The sequence below is a fragment of the Mustela nivalis genome (genome assembly GCF_964662115.1).
Source record: "Mustela nivalis genome assembly, chromosome: 1".
Taxonomy (NCBI): Eukaryota; Metazoa; Chordata; class Mammalia; order Carnivora; family Mustelidae; genus Mustela; species Mustela nivalis.
Genome location: NC_139020.1, coordinates 3,273,158 through 3,294,044, shown reverse-complemented (window position 1 = coordinate 3,294,044; position 20,887 = coordinate 3,273,158). Strand labels below are relative to the sequence as shown.

The following is a 20,887-nucleotide window of genomic DNA, read 5'->3' as shown; positions in this document are numbered from 1 at the left end:
GCAAACGTGCGGGGCCCAGTGTCTTCAGACTCGAACGCCAACGAGGCATCAATCCCGTTACCTCTGGCTGGTCCGTCCTGCGTGGTGCGGACCCCAAACGGCCCTCTGGCCTGGCCTGGGGCTTGGGACCGTCACTCCTGCTCACGCCCCAGTGTCCTTATCTGCGGGACGGGACTAGCGAGCGTTCCTGTCTGGGAGGGTCAGCGCGCACAGAAATGCGACAGAGCCGGGCCGGGCGCAGGGTCCACGCTGATTCATAGCCTGGCATTCGCCTTACTCAGGACCTTTGGAAAGATTGTAAGACGGCAAATGCTCCCTAGGAAAACTCTGGTAATTACGGTGGTTGCTGAGTGGGCAGGCCGTGGGCCCCACCGCTCCCTCCCTCCCTGTGTGCGGCCAGCTCGGTCCCCGCCGCCTCTCCCGCTGGCTCTGAAACCACCATCGTCCCCACGGCCGCCTCAGGGGGAGGCAACAGAGTCATCTATGGTCACGTCCTCAGTGATTGCCTACGACGCCTCTTCTCTGTTCCGTGTGTGCGCCCGGGGGGCCGCAGAGGGGGCTGGGTAACTGGGAGGAGTTGGGTCTTTAATGCCGCAGGTGCATGCTAGGGTAGCAGGGCCATGCAGAGACGCAGGGACACCTCTGGCCTCTTGATGCCCTGTGACTGTGAACCCGGCCTTCAGCAGCCTGTGGGGTCCGGTCTTGCCCCACTACCTTCGCATCTTACTCTGCTGCTGAGTCTTTGCTGTAACTCTGATCTGCTGAGAAATCTGTGCCAGGAGGCGCCTGCGGGCTCTGTCAGTGAAGCGTTGCCTCCAGCTCAGGTCATGATCCTGGGGTCCTGGGATCGAGTCCCGCATCGGGCTCCCTGCTCCGCGGGGGGCCTGCTTCTCCCTCTCCCTGTGCCCCTCCCCCCGTTCATGCTCTCGCTGTCTCCCTCTCTCTTAAATAATTACATAAAATCGTTAAAAACACACACACACACAAAGAAAGAAACCTGTTTCAACAGGGAAATGCAAAACGGACATCGTGTATGGAGATCGGAGGACTGACTCTCCAGTCAGGCTTGGGAGGCAGCGCAAAGCGGTCAGGACCCGCCTCACAAGCGTGGACTGGTGGCTGCGTGGCAGGAACACGCGTCCTTTGGAAACAAGAGACAAATAATGCACCAACAGCGATGAAGGAAGAATAGAGCTAAACTTTGCCACTAATCCCTCGCAGATGAAGGTCCCACATGCAGACCGGGACCTTGGAAGTAGGAAGTTCTGAGTTGGTCCAGCGCCTCGGGATAAAGACTCGCAGACAGCGGCGTCGCACCCCGCGGCTCGGGGCGCGTGTCCTTACTGAGTTCCCGTGTTGTTTGTGTGGGATTCGCCTGTGCCCCGGGGCAGAGAAAATGGAATGGACGAGGGGGACAAGGTCACACCACGGAGGCGTTTCCGCTTCTGTTCTCAGCGAAGGTCACAGAGCACAAAGGTCACGTTAGCCGAGGCCCCCGGCAGCTTGTGGAGGAGCTGGAGGCAGGAGGTTCCAGACGTGGAGGGGCAGAAAGGTGCTCCTTCTTTTGGCTCTGCGGGTGCCGTCAGAAAGAAGAGCACCGAAGGCCCCCGCCTCCCGGTGGGAGTTTCCACCCAGGGACCCGTGGCAGAGCGGGGCGTCTCGGTCAGGCAGGAAGTCAAGGTGGCATCCTGTCCCCTCCTGTTCAGGTGTTCAGGTCCCTCTGGAAATGAAAACACAGCTGTCACCTTCTCTCACCCTTCAGGCCGACCCCCCACCCTGAGCCGGAGCAGGCACCCACATTTGGCCCCGAGTGAGCGTGGACAGGTCCCCGCCCTGCATGGGGGACACAGCTGGCCTCTGCTAGAGGAGGCCTGACCGGGGGGGCTTTCCCTAGCCACCACGTGGCCTTTCCAATGCTCACAGTGAGGTCCTAAGCCCGGGTTTGGATCAAAACAGGTTTGTTTCTGGCCCCTGTGCAGAGCACAGTGGATGAAAGCGGGCAGTCCCGTGTCAGCGGATGGCCGGGCCAATGTCCCTGGACCCGTGTGGGCCCTTGGAAGGCCCGTGGGAATAGTCAAAAGAAACAACCAAAAATGCAGACCTTTGGAGAAGCCCCCACGAGAAGGGAAGCCTCTTCCGGGTCCTCCCTCTCCCCGGACATCTGGAGAGACTTGCTAAAGGGCGACTCTCACACGGGCCCTCAGGGGACCCGAGGCAGCCGGTGGTGGTGTCTCAGGCCTCCCGGAGGCCCCCAGCCGCCATCCGTGCCTCCCTCGTGGACGTGCTCATCAGGACAGGGGGGCACAGATCCAGGTGCGGGGAGGGGACGGAAGCTCTTTTTGAGCCCCCCGAGGTCGACACGGGCTCCCCACCGGCGCTTCCCCAGAGTCTTCCCTTGAAGGCCCGGCGCATCAGAACCGCCAGGGCCCTCACCGCACACCCCCGACCACACGGGGCTCCTGGGGGTCCTCAGCGCGCACCTGTTTCCAGCTGGACTTTCGTGACAACTAGCTTGGCGCGAGCAGCGTCTGTCCCAGAGTGGGGCTGCGCGGAGGGAGCCCTTCTGCGGCCTCTGTGGGTGACCCCCCTTCCCTGCCCTCCATGCGCCGCTCCCACGGCCATCTGTACCCCAGGGGTTCCGCCTGAGAGGGGGTGGGGGGTGGGGGGTGCTGCTCTTGCAAACGTCTGTTCTCTTGTTTCCAAAGAGGTTGATGGGTTGGGGCTGAATTTTGGGCTTAAGGGTGTTACGTGTCCCTCAAGGCTGCTCCCCGGCTCACAAAACGAGAGCCAGCACGCGTTTCTGGAGAAGGCTTGCCTTCTAGCACGGCTTTGCCAGGGGCCGGCCCCGGGGTAGGAACTATCCGAGCCTACAGAGGATGGACAGTGCGGTGGCACAGTGGGGCCAGGAGTCAGAACAGGCCTCAGCAGGGACGGGGCAGCCCTGACGCAGCTTTTCCGTCAAAGCAAAAGTTCCCAGCGGAAGCAGAACACGACGTCCAGGGCCCAGGAGTGACTTGATGCCTTCCCTGGTCTGTTGTTCCCGGTCGAAAGGAGCGTTTTACAAGGTCTTTGATGGAGGGAAAGGAGCTGCTGGAGAACCGCTGGGGGGGGGCCGGGGGGGGGTGCAGGGAAGGGGGCGGGGCGGGGGCGGGGGAGGGTCGGCTTGATGAGGTTGTGAAACGGGTCCTGGAGCCTCAGAGCCTCGAGGTGTGGGCTCCACAGCTCCCCGAGGATGCTTGTCCACTTGAAAATGGTTAACTTTATGTCACGTATATTTGGCCATAATTTTAAAAACAAAAAGGCAAATCCCATGTTCTTTGAAACGAGGCCAAGGCGTGGTGTGGGCTCAGCGTGGGAGGGCAAGTCAGCAAATGTGCGCCGGGGGTCCGCAAGGTAGAAGGCCGCGCTGCTGGGGCTTCCCGCGCGGCCGGGCCCGCTGCCACTCCGGCCTGTCCCCCCCAGGGGAGGCCGTCCCCCTCCCACCCCGTCACCCTCGGCACTCCCTTCTCCTGCCCGCCCTGGCCCGCACAGAGCCTTGCCTGTGGGACTGGCCATGCTCACGTCCGACACCCAGAGGCCACAGGGCACCTCTCGCTGGACCAGCCCAGGCAGACCCGGGGCCACAGAGAAGGACGCTGGAGGCGAACGCCCGGGACCAGCGCCAGCGGCACCCACCTCCATCTGCTCGTGAATCCAGTCCAGGAAGGCGGTGATGCGCGTGTAGACCCCGGGCTTGTTGACGTCGGCACAGCCGATGCCGAAGCTCGTCGCCCCCACCAGCTTCCACACCCTCCGCTCCTGACACACCAGCGGCCCCCCGCTGTCGCCCTGGGTGGCGAGGAGAGACGCACTGTGGGGTGTCCCTTGTCCCCTCCCCGCACCTGGATCTGTGCTCCCCTGTCCTGGACTGGCCGGTTCCCACCCGCCTACAGCCCCCCTGGGCCCCCCTGCAAACCCCGAGAACCAGGGCTGGGAGCGGGAAGCACCCTGAGACCGCTCCTGCCGCCCGCACACAGGCAGAACAGGAGCACCGGGTCACTGGGCCACCGGCCAGAAAAGGGAGTGCTATCTTGAGCAAACGTCTTCCCCACACCCTGTAAATTTGCTTTTCAGCCAGTCACAGGGAAATGCTGGCCGTGGCCCGTCCCACGGGCTGGGTCACCGTCCAGAGCCCCCCTGCTGCTGGGGCACCCGGAGGTCCCCAGGGGCCCCTACCTGACAGCTGTCCACGCCGCCCTTCAGGTAGCCGGCACAGAGCATGGAGGGCGAGATGATGCCGCCATACACGTCTCTGTGGTTGCAGATCTTGTTGGACAGCAAAGGCACGGCTGCGTGGTTGAGGACGGGGGAGCCGTCCCCTGTGTCAGAGAGAGGGCAGTACCTGCAAGAGGGGCCCTGCTGGGAATTCAGGGCACCCCCGGGGCGGGGCCACGCCCCACACTCTGGTGGCAGAGGAGGCCACTCCTGGAGGCGGCCAGCACGTGGTCCGCGGCAAGCTCCCCGATGAGCAGGCCGGGCAGCCCTGCTGCTTCACGTCTGGACCGCGCACTCCCCTAAAGTGGCCAACGCAGGAGGAGGTGGGACGGCAGAAGCCATCAGGGACCCCCCGGGATCCACCCCGGGCCACGCGCTCCACCCACACCGGCCTGTTCGGTCCTCAGAACAATCCAGGCTACAGAAGGGAAACGGAGGCCCATGAAGGACACGGGCTCCGGGGCCCGCGGAAACTTGGTGTGGTCAGCAGAGAAGTGTCCTCCCAAAGGCGTCTAGGTCACCTTCCACGGCAGAAGGGCCCTGAGATGGGGACACGATCTTGGGCTGTCTGGTGGGTTCTTAATGGTACCACAGGCGTCAGAGCAGACGTGAGAGCGGGGCGGAGGTCAGACGGGGGTGGGGAACGGGGGACACTGCCTGGCCTGCTGTGAGGACAGAGGCAGGACCGGCAGGCAGCCCCTGACCCTAGAAAAGACCAGGAAACGGACCCTCCTTCAGAGCCTCCAGGAGGGACCAGCCTGACCTCCGGACCGTAGCCACCATGTTCCTGGGGTCGAAACCAGTGAGTCTGGTCTTGCTGCCACAGCAATAGGAAACGACACACCCACTCTTGGGTCAGCCCCACCACCGACCCGAAGGGATCCGCACCTCTAACCTGATCTGTTTGCAACCGGGTATCTTTACGCTCTACAGGCCAAAAGCAGGGCACACGTCTCGCACGTGTCAGCAGGAGGGTGCGGGTCCGCACTCCTCAAACCCACATTCTTAGAGTTCTCTGAGTGCGAGCCGCACACCGTCTTCTGCGCGGGCTTCTGCACTCCACCCACGCCCCACTTGCCCAGGACCACCACCCAGAGCTCGGCTGAGAATGCCGCCTGTCCCTACTTGCCCCGCAGGACCAAGCGAAGTGACAAACTGATCTTCTGACACCGCAGGTCCTGAGAAACAAGGTGGAGAGGCTGTGGAAGCCCAGGCCTCCCTCCGTCCGGTCACGGGAGCCCAGGCCTCCCTCCGTCCGGTCACGGGAGCCCAGGCCTCCCTCCGTCCGGTCACGGGAGCCCAGGCCCCCCTCCGTCCGGTCACGGGAGCCCAGGCCTCCCTCCGTCCGGTCACGGGAGCCCAGGCAGGGGCTCAGCTCCCATCTCCCCAGGCTCCTTGTCCTCACGATGGCCACGAAGACGACGTCCTGCCGAGGGGCTGCTGCGAGGAGCCGGCAGTGTCGTACGGAGATGCCCAGCTCAGCACCAGTACGTGCTGGAGCGGAGCTCAACTGGTCCGTGGAGGAAGACTCCAATACGGACAAGAGGACACGGCTGGACAGGGGGACGAGACCCTGCCCTGGGGAAGAAGACCGACCCGGCAGATCTGGGGAAGCGCCGTGCGCCGGGGACCTTCAGGGAGGGGGAGACTCCACTAATAAGCCTTAGAAGGAAAACACTGAACTTGCTGTACTGGGGTGAGTGGGACCCCCCCCCAAACCATGTTCACCTGCAAACTTAGCACGTGCCTTATTTGGAGTAGGGTTTTTGCAGGTGTAACCAAGGTAAGAACCTCAAGATGAGGTTGTCCTCATCTTAGGGTGGGCTTTAAGTCCAAAGATGAGTTTCCTTCTAAGAGAAAGGGGAGAGAGACTTGCCACACAGGACTGGGGGTGGGGGCACAGGAAGATAAGGCAGAGACTGTAGGGTTGTGTCTATGCCAGGGATGGCTGGAGCCATCGGCAGCTGCAGGAGAAGCCAGGGGCTGCTTCTTCACCCTCGGAGTCCCGGGAAGGAACTAGCTCTGAGACACCTTGATCTCAGACTTCTGGGCTCCAGAGGGAATGAGTCCTGCTGGCTAAGCCCCTCTGTTCGTGGAGCTTTGTTACGATAGCCAACGCCCCCCTTCAAGGAACTCCTACCTTTCCTACCAGAAGGAAAGGAATTGATGGAAAACCTCTGCGGAATGAGCACAGGGGTGCCCCTCCCCGACGGAAGGACGGGCTGGGTTCCAGGGCATGCCCTCTTCTCACTAGGATGACGACTTCCCTTACGAGTGTAGACTAAGTTGCCATACGTCTGCTTCCGCTAATGAAATAAGACGTCTTCCAACCTCTCACAAGAGGAAAACTCCTCACCGGTTACAGACGGAGGCTTTCTGAATAAGCCTTGGGAGGGGTTCTCTGTGGGCTCCTTATGTGCTTTGCTAGCCCAGTGGGGAGGAGGAGGGAGAACCGCCGACGATCTAGTGAGCGTCTTCCCAACACGGGGTGTCCCCCCTGCTCCTTTCCTGGTTATTTCTCTCCGGGCAAAGTCTGCAATTTCATGCCCCAAGACAAATAGAACCATGACTCTGACCCACAACCACTCTGCTGAGAGCGTGTGTCCGGCAGCAGACCCCCTGCCTGGGACGTGTGGCCTCCCCTGGGGACGCCACCCAGGGACATGAAGGGCAGCATGTCATAGTGGGCGTCCAGCCCGGGCCTCAGGCCTCTGGGCTCCCTGGACGTGGAACCTTGATTTCGGGTGACTGACCTCCATCCTCTGTGGCTCCCCATCCTGACGTCCAGCACATTTTTCCATCCGGAAAGTTCTCTTCGGAGTTGGGCAGGCAGACGGGCTGGATCGCGTCTGTTGCAGGGGAGACAGCAGCCTTGAACTCAGCTGAAGCACTCGTCCAAGAAAACAGTCAATGTCCCCAAAGTCTGCCTCTCTGAGGAGCTCAAACGACCTCCCAAAGAAAGGTCAAGCCCTTGACTGGTCTGAAAGCTACAGGCAGAGTCAGATTGGGACCGAGGGCCCTAACCTGCCTGCTGCTGGTCTGGACCATGGCCGCGTTGCCATGAAACATCCCCTGGTGCCTGCTGTGGTCCTGCCTAGCCCACCTGGAGGCAAGAAGCTGGCCTGTTCCCACGGGCTGCGTCATAAACACCCTCCAGCAGAGACAGGGTCACGGCTGCCGTGAGGCTGTCTCAGGAACACGGTGGGTGACACGCTAAGCATTTCCGCACGGGATCGTAATGGAAAGACAGAGAAGTCGTCGGCACTCACCTAGTTTTATCAAAGTGCAGACTTCAGCCCCTCGTTTTTATAACCAAGAACCACTAATAATAATAAGCAAATGTCACCGTTACAACTTCTCTTTGCTTCTCCAGAAACACGCATTCTAGAGCATTACAAGAGAACATTCGGGGCGCAGTGTGGTGAACACGTGGACCCTGGGCCAGGATTCCGCGGCATCGGAGCCCGTTCAATACGCCTGTGCCAACACTCCACGTGGCGTGTGCTGGGCAAGGCGAAGGGGCTTGGGTGTGCTTAAGAGTAGGGTCCTAATCCTTTGTCTCTGCAAGACATTTGGAAGTTCTATCCCATGTGCTCTGGTATAGAATAAGCTCCCGGGCAGGGAGGAACTCTGAGCCCACGGGGCCAGAGACCCCCCTTCTACCGCCTAGAGGCACCCCTGACCTGGCCTGGGCCAGTCCCTCTCGTCTCCAGTGGCACCAGTAGGAAGAACGTGGTCCCAGCACGAACCGAGCTGACCAAAGTCGGACCACAGGTCTCTAAAATCAAATGTCCACAGAAGCACGGTGCACAACATAGGCAAGTCACGCGCGGGAACCGCGACCGGCACCTCCTGCGAAAGCTGAGGAGGTAAACGGACCCGGCGTCTCCGGACGCGGTAGCCCGATGTCCAGAATGCCGTCGAAAATTACGTGTCATACCAAGAACCAGGAAAACCACAACTTCAGTGAGGAAAGGTGATCCCCATGGCCAGCGGGGAAACGTGTGAGCCCCTGGAACTGCCCGGCAAAGACCGCCAAGGGGCTCCGGAAAATGGCTTCCAGGGGTGACTCCAAACTCTCCTGCGAGAAGGGAAAGCAGCAGAGCGGCAGGGAACCCCGACGTACCGCTGAAGGGGAGCGGCCCGGCCAGCTTCATGAGCGCGATGTCGTTTCCCAGCCTCTTGGGTTTGTACTTGCTGTGGTAGATGATTTTCTCCACCAGATGGGAAGGGGCGGGGCTGTCCGGCAAGGTCACCAGCCCCACCTGGATGGTCCAAGACTTGGGGAGATACAGGCTGAAATGACAAGGCGGAGAGTGAGCAGGGGCTCCCCCAGAACCTTAACCCGGGGACCTCAAAGGACTGGAGACGCAGGGCCAGGCGGGTGGCAGAGACGGCCGCGCTCCCCGCGTGCGGATGCTCCGCCCTGACCGAGGGTCCCGCGCCCTGCAGGAGCAGAGACCCGCCCGAACGGCCCGCAGGCAAGCCTCGGCGCCTGCGTCTCCGGACTTCTCAGCGTCCCAGGGGTCCGTCAGCGCCCGTTCCCCGCAGAGCCCGTTCCCCGTCAGACAGCAGCCAAAACGGAAACAAAAACGGAGAATTCTCCTCTGTGCTTGGGAATCTTCCTCTGTTTTTTCCCTGTGCTCAGGTCCCCCGAGACACGGCCTGGGACCCCGGTGCCCACGCGGCCAGAGCCCCCTTTCACTCTCGTGACCACAGCAAGCTCCCCGTTAAGTAGCAAGAGGGAAGCTGGCGGTTTCCCTCCGGGATGGAAGATTCAGCCCCGAGCTTTCTACCTTCTCTGTAGAAGCGGCAGCTCTGACATCCTTAGAATGACCTCGGGGTCACCGGTCACAGCCAGCAGCGAGAGGGATGGGTGCCCTCTGCGGGACAATCTGGCCGGCTTCCCGGCTCTCTGGAGCTGCTGCTGACCGCCGGAGCCGACCCCAGCCTAGCGCCCCCCCAGTGCAGGCCGGGGTGCGCGGGCGATGGGTACTCACTCATAGACACAGTGCGCGGCGGTGACAATCCACACGGGGGTGATCACGGAGCCCCCGCACAGGTGGTAGCCCTGGAACTGAAGGCTGGCCTGCCATGGCCACTGCATGAGCGAGGACGCGTTTCCACCCACGATGCGCGAGCTGTAGCCCGTTCTCAGACCACAGACTGCAGAGGGAGAAGGAGGGCCGGGGGTCGATCCCACAGACCTCTCTGGGGACCTGCTGCCACCGCCACAGACTCCCCCCACGCCCGTCGGCCTCGCAGAGCTCACAGCGCAGGGGGAGAGGGTAGGAGCAGAGGTAGGGGTGTGGGAGGAGGAGCCGGTGCTGGCCGCACCCTTCACCGCGACGCCCGTGACCCCGGTAGGACCACAACTCGCCAGGTGTGTGGGAACCTTGCGCAGCCCTCTCCTCAGTAATGCAGGGCTCATGGGCACCTGCCTGACTCCAGACCTCACCCCTGCAGTGTGGACACCAGGCAGGGAGCCCGGGGCTCTGACCCACCTGGGCCCACTCCTCCTTGAGGTGGGTAGGGGGGAGAAAGTGACAGCGAGTCAGGCAGCCGGAGCCACCGCGGTGACAGGGCCTCACGGACCACGGTCCTGTCTGCCGCTGAGGAGCGGCTCCGGCTGCTTCGCCCCTGCTCACAGGAGGCACACTGTCCTCCTCCATCAGGTGGGGTCCACGGGGCTCCCCGCTGGCACCCAGGATGAGGGACCCCAGCAGACCCAGCAGGCAGGGGAGACGGAGTGCGCGAGCGAGCGCGGCTCCGGCTCCTCTGCCCTGCGAGATGGCTCACCTGTGCACTGCAGGGTGACCGCCCGGCCCGAGGCGCAGCCCTCCCTGAGGAACAAAAGAGGGGCTTGCGGTAAGTGCCGGCGGGTGAGCCCTTTTCCAGTCCTGGGGTCAAAGAAACACGGACTCTATTCCCGGGCAATTTTAGTCCGTATTTTTTTAAAAATGCACGCGAGTGAGGTCACACATTCATCCCAAAACTTTTGGCCACAGTGCAGTGCTGTGCATGTGGCAGGTGACCGCTTCTGAGCTCTGCGCGGCTGAGGACAGGACGCGCGGGAGGGGCTGTATGACAGAAACATCACTGCCGTCGGCCGCAGGCCAGCTTCACCCCAGGCTTGGGCTTCTTCGCCGGCCCCTGGAGGACACAGGGTGCCCTTGGGGCAACGTGGCAGCCTCTCCTGGCACCAAGTCCTTGCAGCCTGGATCACACTGCTGTCCCCTCGCCCTGAGAAATGACACATGCTCGCCCTGGCATGGGGGAGGGGCGCAGGGAATGGGCTCCGCTCACAACCCACCCCGTCCCTTTGTGACTCGTCCTGCCTGTAGAGCCCCAGTCCTCTCGTACGACCATGCAAGGAAACGGGGGCGTCACCAGACCAAGGTTTTAGGACCTAAGTGATGAGCTGTCCCCACAAATTGCACGTGGGTCCCCGAGTGGCAATCAATTACGCGATGGACAGGCTGACAAGCTGTTGTTTCCCAGAGCGGAGGACACGCTCCTGGGGTTTAGTCCCACGTGTCAGGAAGAGCCTACGGGGACGGGACGCCTGACTGTAGAGGCAGGGGACACGCTAGGCTGAGGGTACCGTCACTTACGGGCGCCTCATCTCACCTTTCTCGTGAGTCCTCGGGGGAAACACGGAACACGAACGGTAAACGTTACCGAACTTTGTAATACTTTCTAGTTTCCTTGCCCCTCCGCCCCGTCCACACACACCCCTGCTGCCCACGATGAGAACAGCAGGACGCACGCGGTGCCCCTTCCTCCCCCTCTGTCGGGCCCCATCTGCCGTGCCGGGCTGCGTTCCCGCATCCCGCCTGGTGTCCCTCCCTCCAGTCTAAGCGGGGCGGCCGAGCCCCCGCCTCGCATTGGGAGAATGACACTCTCGCAGCCCTTGGGTCCTCGCGGGGCCATGCACGGCTCAGCAAAGCCCGCGGGGACGCTGTGCAGACGACCGCCCTGCCCGGCCGCTCACCTCGCGTACACAGAATGGTGCAGAGCTGTCACCTTGTCGTCGGGCAGGAGATGATTGATGGACGCAAAGTCCTCCCGGAGCCGCTCCTCGAGCGAGCCCACGCTGAGGGTGTCCGAACTCACGTAGCTGCAAGCACAGTGCAAAGGCAGACCCGACGCGGGATGCACTCCGGGTGCCAACCAGCCAGCGCTGTCCTGGGCCACCCGGGTCCTACCGGGCCCCCACAGCCCCTTGACCCACTGCAGGCTCCCGACCTGTGCCAGGGAGACCAGTCCCTGTTGTAGCCACGCCCCACCTCGGTGCATCCAGCCGAACTGACCCTTCTTGGCCTGACACGAGCCCAGACAGAGCAGAACACAGAACTCGGTGGAGGATTTTCGGGCGGGATCAGAGTGGGGGTGCCGAGCACCCAAGGGCCATAGGTCATAGGTCGGGGACAACGAAAGCCAGAGCAGGGCTGGGTGGGGGGGTTCCCACTGGAGAGAGATGGGCACAGAAGGAAAAGGCTCAGGGCGCCCCAGCACATGATGAAAGTGTCAAGAAACAGGTCTGGAGAACAATGGTAAAGAGGCCATGGTCTTTAAAAAAAAAACCAGGTGATTGAGGAGTTAGGAGACGGGTGACAAGCCTCCTCCCCTCTCCTCACGGAACGAACGAGCCACGAAGCAGCTGGTTGTTTCGCTCACGAGCACACCGGTTTCTCAAACAGGATTGCACCCCGCTACGGAGATGCTCTGGGCGGGGGGAGTAGATGCAGCCGAGGGTCCGTCGAGTTTGAGTCTGGGGGGCAAGGGCCCTCCCAGCCCTGGTGGGGACGGTTCCGCCACCGACAGGGCAGGCGCTCGAGGATGAGCTCCCGAGACGAGACAGAGCGCGGTGGGACGCACGGGGCCCCCGAGGGCCACCCCGGGATCCCCAGAAAACGGCCCAGTCTGCAGGAGGTCGTGACCATCACAGCGGCCGGCTCTCCCAGGACGTTCCCGTGCGCCCGGCTCGCTCCGACGCGCACCGCCCCCCACCCTTCAGAGCAGGTCCTGCTGTTGTCCCTGTTTCCGAGGCCGAGTCAGGGGACTGGGCTGAGGACCGGGGATCTAACCCAGGCCATCCTGCTTGACAGTCTCCCCTTTGGCTGCCACCACAGACAGTGGCCATGGGATTCGGCCGGCAGAGATCAAAGAAGGGCTTTCGGGAGAGGAGCAGCAAGGAAAAGTCACTCTCGGGAGGGCAGCGTCGACGTGGAGGGCAGAGCCGGTTCTCGGGGAGGGAAGCCGGTCGTGCTGAGGGGCCGCCTCGGGAAACGGCGTTGGCTAGACCCCCCGAGGGCGCACGCCGAGGCCGGGAGGGACCGTCTCTGGGTGGGCGAACGGGAATCTGAAGGAGAGGAGTCTCGGGGCCCTACTGCGTGGGAGAGGGGGCTGGGGGCTCAGGGGAAGGGGAAGGGGGAGCCTTCCGGGAGGGAGAGGGGGCTGGGGAGCAGTAGGGATGCCCCAAAGTCCAAGAAAGGGCCCCTGGAGGGAACAGAGGTGCCGGGGAGCTTTCCTCGGTTCACAGAGGTGGTGGTGTGTGTAGGTGTGCGCACAGGTGTGTGCGTGAGGTGTGTGAGTGTGCACGGGTGCGTGAGGCGTGTGAGTGAGCACAGGTGTGTGCGTGAGGCCTGTGAGTGGGCACGGGTGCGTGACTTAGTGTCTGTGCAGTGTGGGTATTGTGCATGCGTCCATACGAGTAGTGTAGCTGTGCGTGCGTGTGGTACGTGCGTGTGCGCGTGGGCTGCGAACCCCGTCCTCCCCGTCTGTGGGGCGTGCCATCCACAGCCCGTGTGTGGGGCTCAGCCGCTGTCCCCAGCTGGACCGAGCTGACTCCTGAATGCAGGCTGTCACGAGGTGAGAGGGACGCGGTCTAGGGACATGGGCTGGGGGACGCTGGGGTGCAATGGGCACCGGAGGAAGGAGCAGAGATATGCCCCACATCTGAACATCGAGACTCCCTGGACTTCAAGCGGTTTCCGGCTCTGATGCCGGGGTCGGGGGACTGGGCAAGGACACGGGGACTTGGGCACCAACGCCCAGGAGCGTGGGAACACAGAGAGCCCACGTTGAACCCGGGGCCAAGAGCAAAAGGAGCTGGGGTGCCGTGGTGGGAGGCCACGGAGGACAGCGTGGTTGGGGGTCCGAGGAGGGGCCAGCAGAGAGAGGACAGACGTGTGTCCCCTCAGTGCACAATGTCCCGGGACAAAACCAAACACTGAGAAGTGAAGACCCCGCTGCCAGGGCTGTCCCTTCAACATCTTTCCAAATAACTGTTGGGAGGGACTGAGCTTTCACTATATGGTGGGTGTTTCCAACTTGGTCCTTTGGGGCGCCTTGGCAGTGTGCGTGACCGCCTGGGGTCCGCCAGCACCCGGTGCGTGGGGGCCCTGTAGGTGCCCTGTGGCTGCAGTCCGAGCCGCTGGGGGCTTAGTCTTTGGCTCGGAAGTTCCTTGTTTCCTGTGTGCATCTGGGGTGTGGGGTCCTGTCCCGACCATGAGATGCCCCCAAACATGTCCCTTCCCATGTGACCCTGACCGAACCACTTAGCGTGCGAGGGCCTGCTGTGTGCACCGGGGGATCAGGGATGATGCCGAGGTTGGCGTGGGGGTGCGCTGTGATGGTGGGCAGCGGCACCCCATCCATGCCCCCTAAAAGGAGGCTCTCTCTCCCCATCATCACCACAATCAAATGCTTTACCCATCCGCGGGAAATGTCCTTGAAGTTACCTTGGAAAGCCCAGCTGGGCACAGGCGACGTTAGCGTGGTGACCTCTCCAGTCGTCAGAGCACACGGTCCTCCAGGCAGCAGCTGTGAAAACCTGCAGCACAGCGCTCTGGCCGCTCACACGGACTGCCCGGCGCACGGGAGGAAGAGTCTGTGAGCCGCCCACGGGGCGTGAGCCCACCGGCGCAGAGGTCTCTCTGCAGCTCGCTCAGGTCCCCGCCCTGCTGAATCGACCTGCCCCTCCCCCGAAGCACCCCCACCCTGCAGGGCCACCCCAGCTCCTACGGCCTGGACCCCGAGCTCTCTCCCTTCCACCCCTGTATTCTCCCCAACCGAATTTTGGCCCCAAGGGACAGCCCCCTCTTTGCTCCCAGCTCAGCCACCCCTGAATGCCGGGGGGATCCCGTTGAAGGACGTGACTTGACCGCGGCATGGATCTGGGCCCATCGGATCTCACTGCCCAGATGGGTAGGTCCGGTTCGGGGTGTCCTACAGGAGGAGCCTGGCCTTACCGCACCGGTACTCGTCCTCCCCGTCTCTGCAGTCGGAGACCCCGTCACATCGAGCCGTCAGGTCGATGCACTTAAAGGACGAGCGACACCTGTACTTTCCAGAACAGTCGAAGTGGACTGGGGAGAGGGGAGGACCAGGGTGTCAAGGACGGGCCGGCTTCGTCAGTGCACAACACTAACCACCATCCCCAGGCCGCCATGGCCACGAGCGTGGCCACTTTCCTTCAGCCCAGTTTCTGTCCCAAATCTAAGCGGGTTGGGCTGCTATACCCCACTTTGGCTCAGTATGTGGCCTTGAGCCCCAGACCTGGGGCTCAAGGTCAAGAGAAAGTGCATGGCTGTGGGCCGACTGGCTGAGCCAGCTGAGCAGGGGCTTCCGAGTGAGGACGCCTCGGCCCCCCGGTCCACCTCCTGTCATCTCCAACCCTGGGCGAGAAGAGACGGGACCGGGGACCCCACAGCGGAGCCAGAGGCCGGTTATTTGAAAGAGAAGAGGAGACAGTGTCCGTATCAGAGCCGCCCGAAGGACTCACTTTCTCGAAAGTCACATGAACCTCTTTTTAAAATAGCAGGTAGGCTTGGCCCAGCGTGAATGGCCTCCTTGTCTCCTCCTCCCGGCCCCGCACCCCGTCCCGGCCCACAGAATCGCATTTCATCAGCTGCCTCTCGACACTTCTAACTGAGCAGGCTCCTTGGTGACAAAGCCCCAAGCACGGCCAGCAGCCCCACCCCCCACCCCCCGGGCCCCAGTGGGCTCCATGTTCAAGCAGGCAAAGAAAACTCCAAGTCTGCAAACCCCAGAGATTCTGGTCTCCAGTAATTAAGGCTGGGGGGCAGCGCCCCGCCGGTGTGGGCCGTGGGGGGCTCATCAAAGTTTAAACACCTGGACAGGCATTGGAGAGCCCACTGAATAATGAATTGTACTCACTGCCCAGCCCGATGGCCAGCGCCAGTATCAGGGCAATGACCCCAATGACGATGATGGGGAAGAAACGCAGTGGCAGCAGGGACAGGATCTGCGCGGCGACCGCGTCTGCGTCTGGAAACCGACAAGGGGGTGGGGGTGGGGAGAGCAGAAAGCCGCAGAGCGGCGGATTTGAATAAGATAAAACTTGAAATTGAGCTATTCGGCCCTCCTCCCCTCAAAGCAGAGAATGTTCTGGACCAAAGAAAGTCGCCGTAGTTAGAGCAAAAGCCATCTATCTGGGGACACACCCTCCAGAGGCTCAGCCCCAGGCTCTCCACCCCTGACCCAGCTGAGACCGACCCGGGTTAGGGGATGGCGTTACTGACCAAAACGTGTCCCCCACCCCCCGCCCCGTCCACCCTGCGGTATGTTGAAGTGTGGACCCCCAGGACCTCAGAATATCGTCTTATTTGGAAATGGAGTTTTTACAGGGGCTGTCGAATTAAAACAAATAATCATGTGGGTCTAATCTCATCTCACTTGTGTCCTTTAGAAAGGGGACATTTGAACCCAAAACAGACATGCCCAGAAGGGAATGGTGTGAAGAGACACAGGCAGGACACCATGTGAAGGTTCAGGCAGAAAGGGGGGTGACAAACCTACAAGCCAAGGAACCGCAGATGATCAGCAAACACCAGAAGGAGGGTTTCCCTGTGGGTTTCAGTGAGAACACAGCCCTGCTGGCACCTGGGTTTCGGTCTTCTGGTCTCCCGAACCATGTGACAATAGACCTGTGTTCTTCTAAGCCACCTAGTTTGTCGTCCTCTGTAGTACAGGGGGCAAGTGGAGCCCAGGTGCCCAGAAATGCTTTCCCACAGAGGACAGTGACCTGTACGGGTGACCCATAAAACCCAAACAGGGTTCTCTGAGAAGAGGGAGGGCTGGGACCTCTAAGATGGTCACAAGGTGATGGAGCAGCCCGTTCTCCGTGAGTCTTGAGCATGGCAACACAGACAACCTTGTCCCAGACCATCTCTCAGAGGATGCTTTGCAGAACAAGCAGCCTTCGAAGACAGAGATGACATCTCTCTCCAGAGCAAGGAGCAGGCCTGCTTACTTTCTGGCTTAACAAATGCAATGTCTTCCTTTGGGACAAATTGTGTACAGGTCAGCTTCCAGTTCGTTAAGAAAGATTTGAGTTGGCCTTGGTTCTGGGTTCCTTTGTGTGCTACAGACCCCCCCACCCCCACCCCGGGCATGCAGTGTGTCCCTGGGCTATTCCACGTCACCTTCATGGGACTTGGCGGGCACGGGGAACTGACTTGAACAGGACGCACGTGCCGTTCGTGCCGTAATAACATCCTCCGTGTCTGAGCTGGGAGTCTCTTGTCTTCTGCCAGCATCCACCAACTGGGCGGGCTGACTTATTAGCTTGCAAGTAAGGTAAACCCCAGACCTGTCCCAGCTCTTGCCGAAGAACCAGGCAGATGGGATGCTATACAAGCATTACGATGCCCAAAATTATGAGCATCTCTGAGCAACTAGGAGAATTTCCATCAGCACTTTTATTCCAAGGAGAACAAGCCATGTCCTGCAAATTATCTCATCAGACCTGAAAATACATCCATGCCACGGTTGTCCCCACGTACACTGAGGAAGGTGGGAATGTGGGAGGGGGAGACGGCTTTCTTCACAGCACGTGGTTACTCGGGACAGAACATCCCTTTCTCTCCTACCCTAGTCTTAAAGATGTTGAGCTGAGAGATCTCCCACGGAAAGCTTCAGAGATCTCCCCCTGCCTGTCTTTGGAAACCCAGAGCTTCACCCTCTCGCAATGAAGGGTGTGCTTATAAAATGGCCAATATCATTCAGGGCTGCTTGAAAAGGAGGGAATTTGAAGACAAAAATGGGGGGAAGGAGGGGGGAGAGGAGAGGAAGAAGAGAAGAATAAGAGAAGGAATGAGGAAGAGAGAAGAGAGAAGCCATTAAGGAGAATAAGAAAGGCACGTGCTCCGTGGCCTGACGGATTCAGAATGAAGAGGGCGAGGCAGAGGGCAAGGTCTTGTCTTGGCCAGGATGAGTAGGCCGTTTGCTCTGCAGCTGTGTTCTCAGAGCCTAGACCAACACCTGGTGCCCAGCAGTCCTTGATGAAGACCCCTGACCCTTGAACAATGCAGGTTTGAACTCTTTGGGTCCACTCACACGTGGATTTTTAGTAGTTCCATGTATTTTCTCTTCCCTAAGATTTTCTTAACACCACATTCTTTTCTCTCGCTTACTTTATCGTAAGAACGCAGTGTATAATACGTGTAACACACAAGATACTTGTTAGGTGAGTGTTTATGTGATCAGGAAGGCTTCTTGTCAATCAGTAGTAGGCTATTAGTAGGTAAGTTTTGGGGGAGCCAAAGGTTATACGTAGATTTTTTACTAGGTGGGGAGTCAGCAACCTAATCCCACCCCCATGTTGTCCAAGGGTCAACTGTATCAGTAAATTGCATGAATGGTTGACATCGTGAGAACGGAGCTTGTTTTATCTCAACAGGAAAGACCAGTTCCCTTCAGGACAACCAATTCGTGGTCTTGGGTTAACAGACCAGTCTCTTCTTTACAGCCTTCCCCACCCCCGGAAGCCTGAACCAAATTAAGAACTCCCCTTCCCGAGAACCACATTCCCTTACACTTTAAAAATCTGCAGGAACCCCAAGAATGACCTCTTATCACTCCAATTGCTGTGTCTAAGAGTTAGATTCAGGAAATTCATCCTAATTATAGACCCAAAGATTGGTACTCGGTGAGAACCTTTGTATCATTCACATTTGCCCCCTTACAGGTGTCCTGCCATAGTGTCCTGTGGTGTCACCATGGCCCCGCTCCCCCTCCTTGTTCTGTCTTTGAGGGCATGAATGAATGGATTGAAAGCAAAATGCATAGCACTTCCTCAAAAAAGAAATGCAAATGATCGACACGCAGGAAAAAAACCTTCACCCTCTCTGGAGATTTGAAAAACTGCCAACCAAATGTAACGACATCTCAACCTCACAATATTTATTATGACTGCGGTTAGGGCATCCCCACTGCAGTCCAAGGTGAAAGGAAATGGACCTTCACTTAGAGTCAGTCAATAGGTGTGTATGTTGCATAAACTTTTTGAGAGTCAGATGGCAATTACGAACCAAAAGTCTTGAAAATGGTGGAATTTTTGACCTAGTAAGACCACTTCCAGAAATTTATGTTAAGATGTCATCGTTGATGTACATAAGTTTCTATCTACATGGACAGTCAGAGAGGGGATGTGTATGATACTGATGCATAGGAAACAGCCTGAATGCCCCTCAGAAGGAACTGGTGACAAAACACGTATAGCGTTAGTTCCATGACAAGGAAAGGGGGTTGGCAAACCTCCTCTGTGAAGGACCAGATAGTAAATATTTTAAACTTTATGGTCCATACAGTCTTTGTTGCTACTGCTCAACTACTATGGCATGAAGGCAGCCATAGACAATTGCTGAAATACGAATGTGTCTCTGTTCCAATAAAACTTTATTTATAAAACCAAGTAGTGGGCCACATGGTCATCAGGCCATAGTTCACAAACTCCTAAAGAATATTTAATTATTTAATGCCACGGAAAGAAGAACATGATACTGTTTCATTTGGAGGGGAAAAAAGCTTCAAAATAGAATATTCCACCTCCAACAGACAATACAGATAAGAAGATCAGAAAAAGGCAAGAAATCCAATACTAAAACACAAATTGGGTTATTTCTGAGTAATGATAAAATTCTGAGTAACTTTAAAAAAATCTCTTTGATTAACTGTGTTTTCTAAATTTCTATAATGAACAATACATTGCTTATTTATTTAAAGCACTACTGGATTCTCACTCCTGGAAATTAATCATGAAGAAGTGAGAAATCGGAAGTGAATACGTACAGTGTTATTCACGCTTGTATTATTTGTACTATGGAAATATTGGGAACAATTATATGTCAAATGATGACTTTTAAATTACGTGAATTACACATCTACTTGATGGAATGTTGTGATGTTATAAACAAAAGGCATTTACAAAAACCAAGTAGCACCTGGGAAAACGCCTGTCTATACCTATCCATCATGATACACCTAATGACACTAGGTCACGTGGGGGGTTCCTAGTCATATGCAAGAATGCATACTTACGGGCAAGGACGGGAAGAGAATGAAGACAAACAAAAACCAGGTAAATCTTGAAGGTCGGATGATAGCAGGGTATTTTTTTAATTTACATTTATGCTCACTTTGTGAGCTGTACTTTTGAATAGTGTGTCCTTACCCTTACTTAAAGCCTGTCTTCCACCTCCCATCTTCTCCACAACCTCCATTGCCCAGAGGGTCTAAAAGGAATCATTAGGGCGGCCCCCACTCCATGCTTTCTGGAACCTCAGCCAGATCCCCTCAGATGTCCCCCTTCCCAGCCACCAAGGTCAGCATTCCTGACTGCACCTGGGAGCAGCGAGCCACAGCGTACCGGCTCACCGAGACAAGTCCCACATTTGAGACCGACGTGTAAAACCATTTCTCCCTGTTGCTCAGAGCAGCTCTTGTCTTCTGCGGCTGGATTTTAATCGAGGCATCACACACCTTCGGCAATGCCAGGCTTACTTTCAGTTTCCTGGAAGAGCTGATGGTTCTCAGGACTCCCTGGGGGACTCAGAGATTCTCCAGCGGGACCTGACCCCTCTCTCCCAGGGGCAACAGGAGCCCCCATTTCTGAAAACCTCCACCCAGAGAACGCAAACTTCTGTCTCCGGGAGTTGGCAAGGGGCTGACCAAGGGGATGCCCCCATCTAGGGCTCCCCCCTCTCCAGGGCTCCATAAACCCAAGGAAATGCAAGCAATCGGTGTCCCTCTGAGGAAGAACACTCGGGACACTTCCCCAAAAGTCACACCACGTTCCACCTACCTGGTACAACAGGACTTATTTTCAAATCCTCAAGTCCAAAAAGTGATCTGAAGGAGAAGGGAGCCTCCGCCGCGGGCGGGTCGTTTTCCCCCATGGTGACTATCTCAGGACCTCTGAGATCCGGCTCCACCTCCACCTCCTTCACCAAGAAGAACAGACAGCGTTTGCTCCTGTTTGCATTTTTAGCGTCAAGCGTATCTTTGTCACGTTAAATCTTTGTAATCCAACAATCCCCATAAAGCACATTCGGTACCGATAGATCAAAACTCTTTGTCCAGGGAGAACAAATTCTTTTCATGAGCCACAGCAGGTCACAGAGAAACTTCCAGTTAACGCAGAACTATGGACTTAATTCTGCTAAAATAATGACTTTCTCACTGTGTATTCTACCGATCTTAAAATCAAAGGACTAGCCGTCTTCAGAGATATCCCCTCTTACGATTTAGAAATTACTGCAGCATTATTTTTCAGAAGATAAATCGCTTTCAAAGCACTTTCTTTCTTTCTTTTTTTTTTTGTCAT

General features: G+C 58.4%; 1 protein-coding gene across 1 annotated transcript; it reads right to left on the bottom strand.

Annotated features, from left to right (window-relative positions):
• Positions 1-982: 982 nt before the first annotated feature.
• TMPRSS3 (transmembrane serine protease 3) lies at positions 983-20,474 on the bottom strand. Its single transcript, XM_082749687.1, has 12 exons — positions 20,366-20,474; positions 15,439-15,549; positions 14,511-14,627; positions 14,001-14,124; positions 11,249-11,374; positions 10,054-10,097; positions 9,255-9,420; positions 8,381-8,550; positions 7,008-7,103; positions 4,216-4,358; positions 3,676-3,828; positions 983-1,720 (listed from the first exon to the last, which is right to left on the bottom strand). The coding sequence occupies exons 1-12, from the start codon at positions 20,457-20,459 to the stop codon at positions 1,703-1,705; spliced, it is 1,362 nt and encodes a 453-aa protein (XP_082605813.1). The 5' UTR covers positions 20,460-20,474; the 3' UTR covers positions 983-1,702.
• Between the last annotated feature and the right edge of the window lie 413 nt (positions 20,475-20,887).

Excerpts from the sequence above, each read along its gene's own strand:
- TMPRSS3 (XM_082749687.1), bottom strand. The coding sequence starts at position 20,459 with ATGGGGGAAAACGACCCGCCCGCGGCGGAGGCTCCCTTCTCCTTCAGA. Across the intron at positions 9,421-10,053 it reads GGTCACCCTGCAGTGCACAG|TCTGTGGTCTGAGAACGGGC; the intron begins GTGAGCCATCTC and ends CTCCCTCTGCAG. Across the intron at positions 3,829-4,215 it reads GCGGCGTGGACAGCTGTCAG|GGCGACAGCGGGGGGCCGCT; the intron begins GTAGGGGCCCCT and ends CTCGCCACCCAG.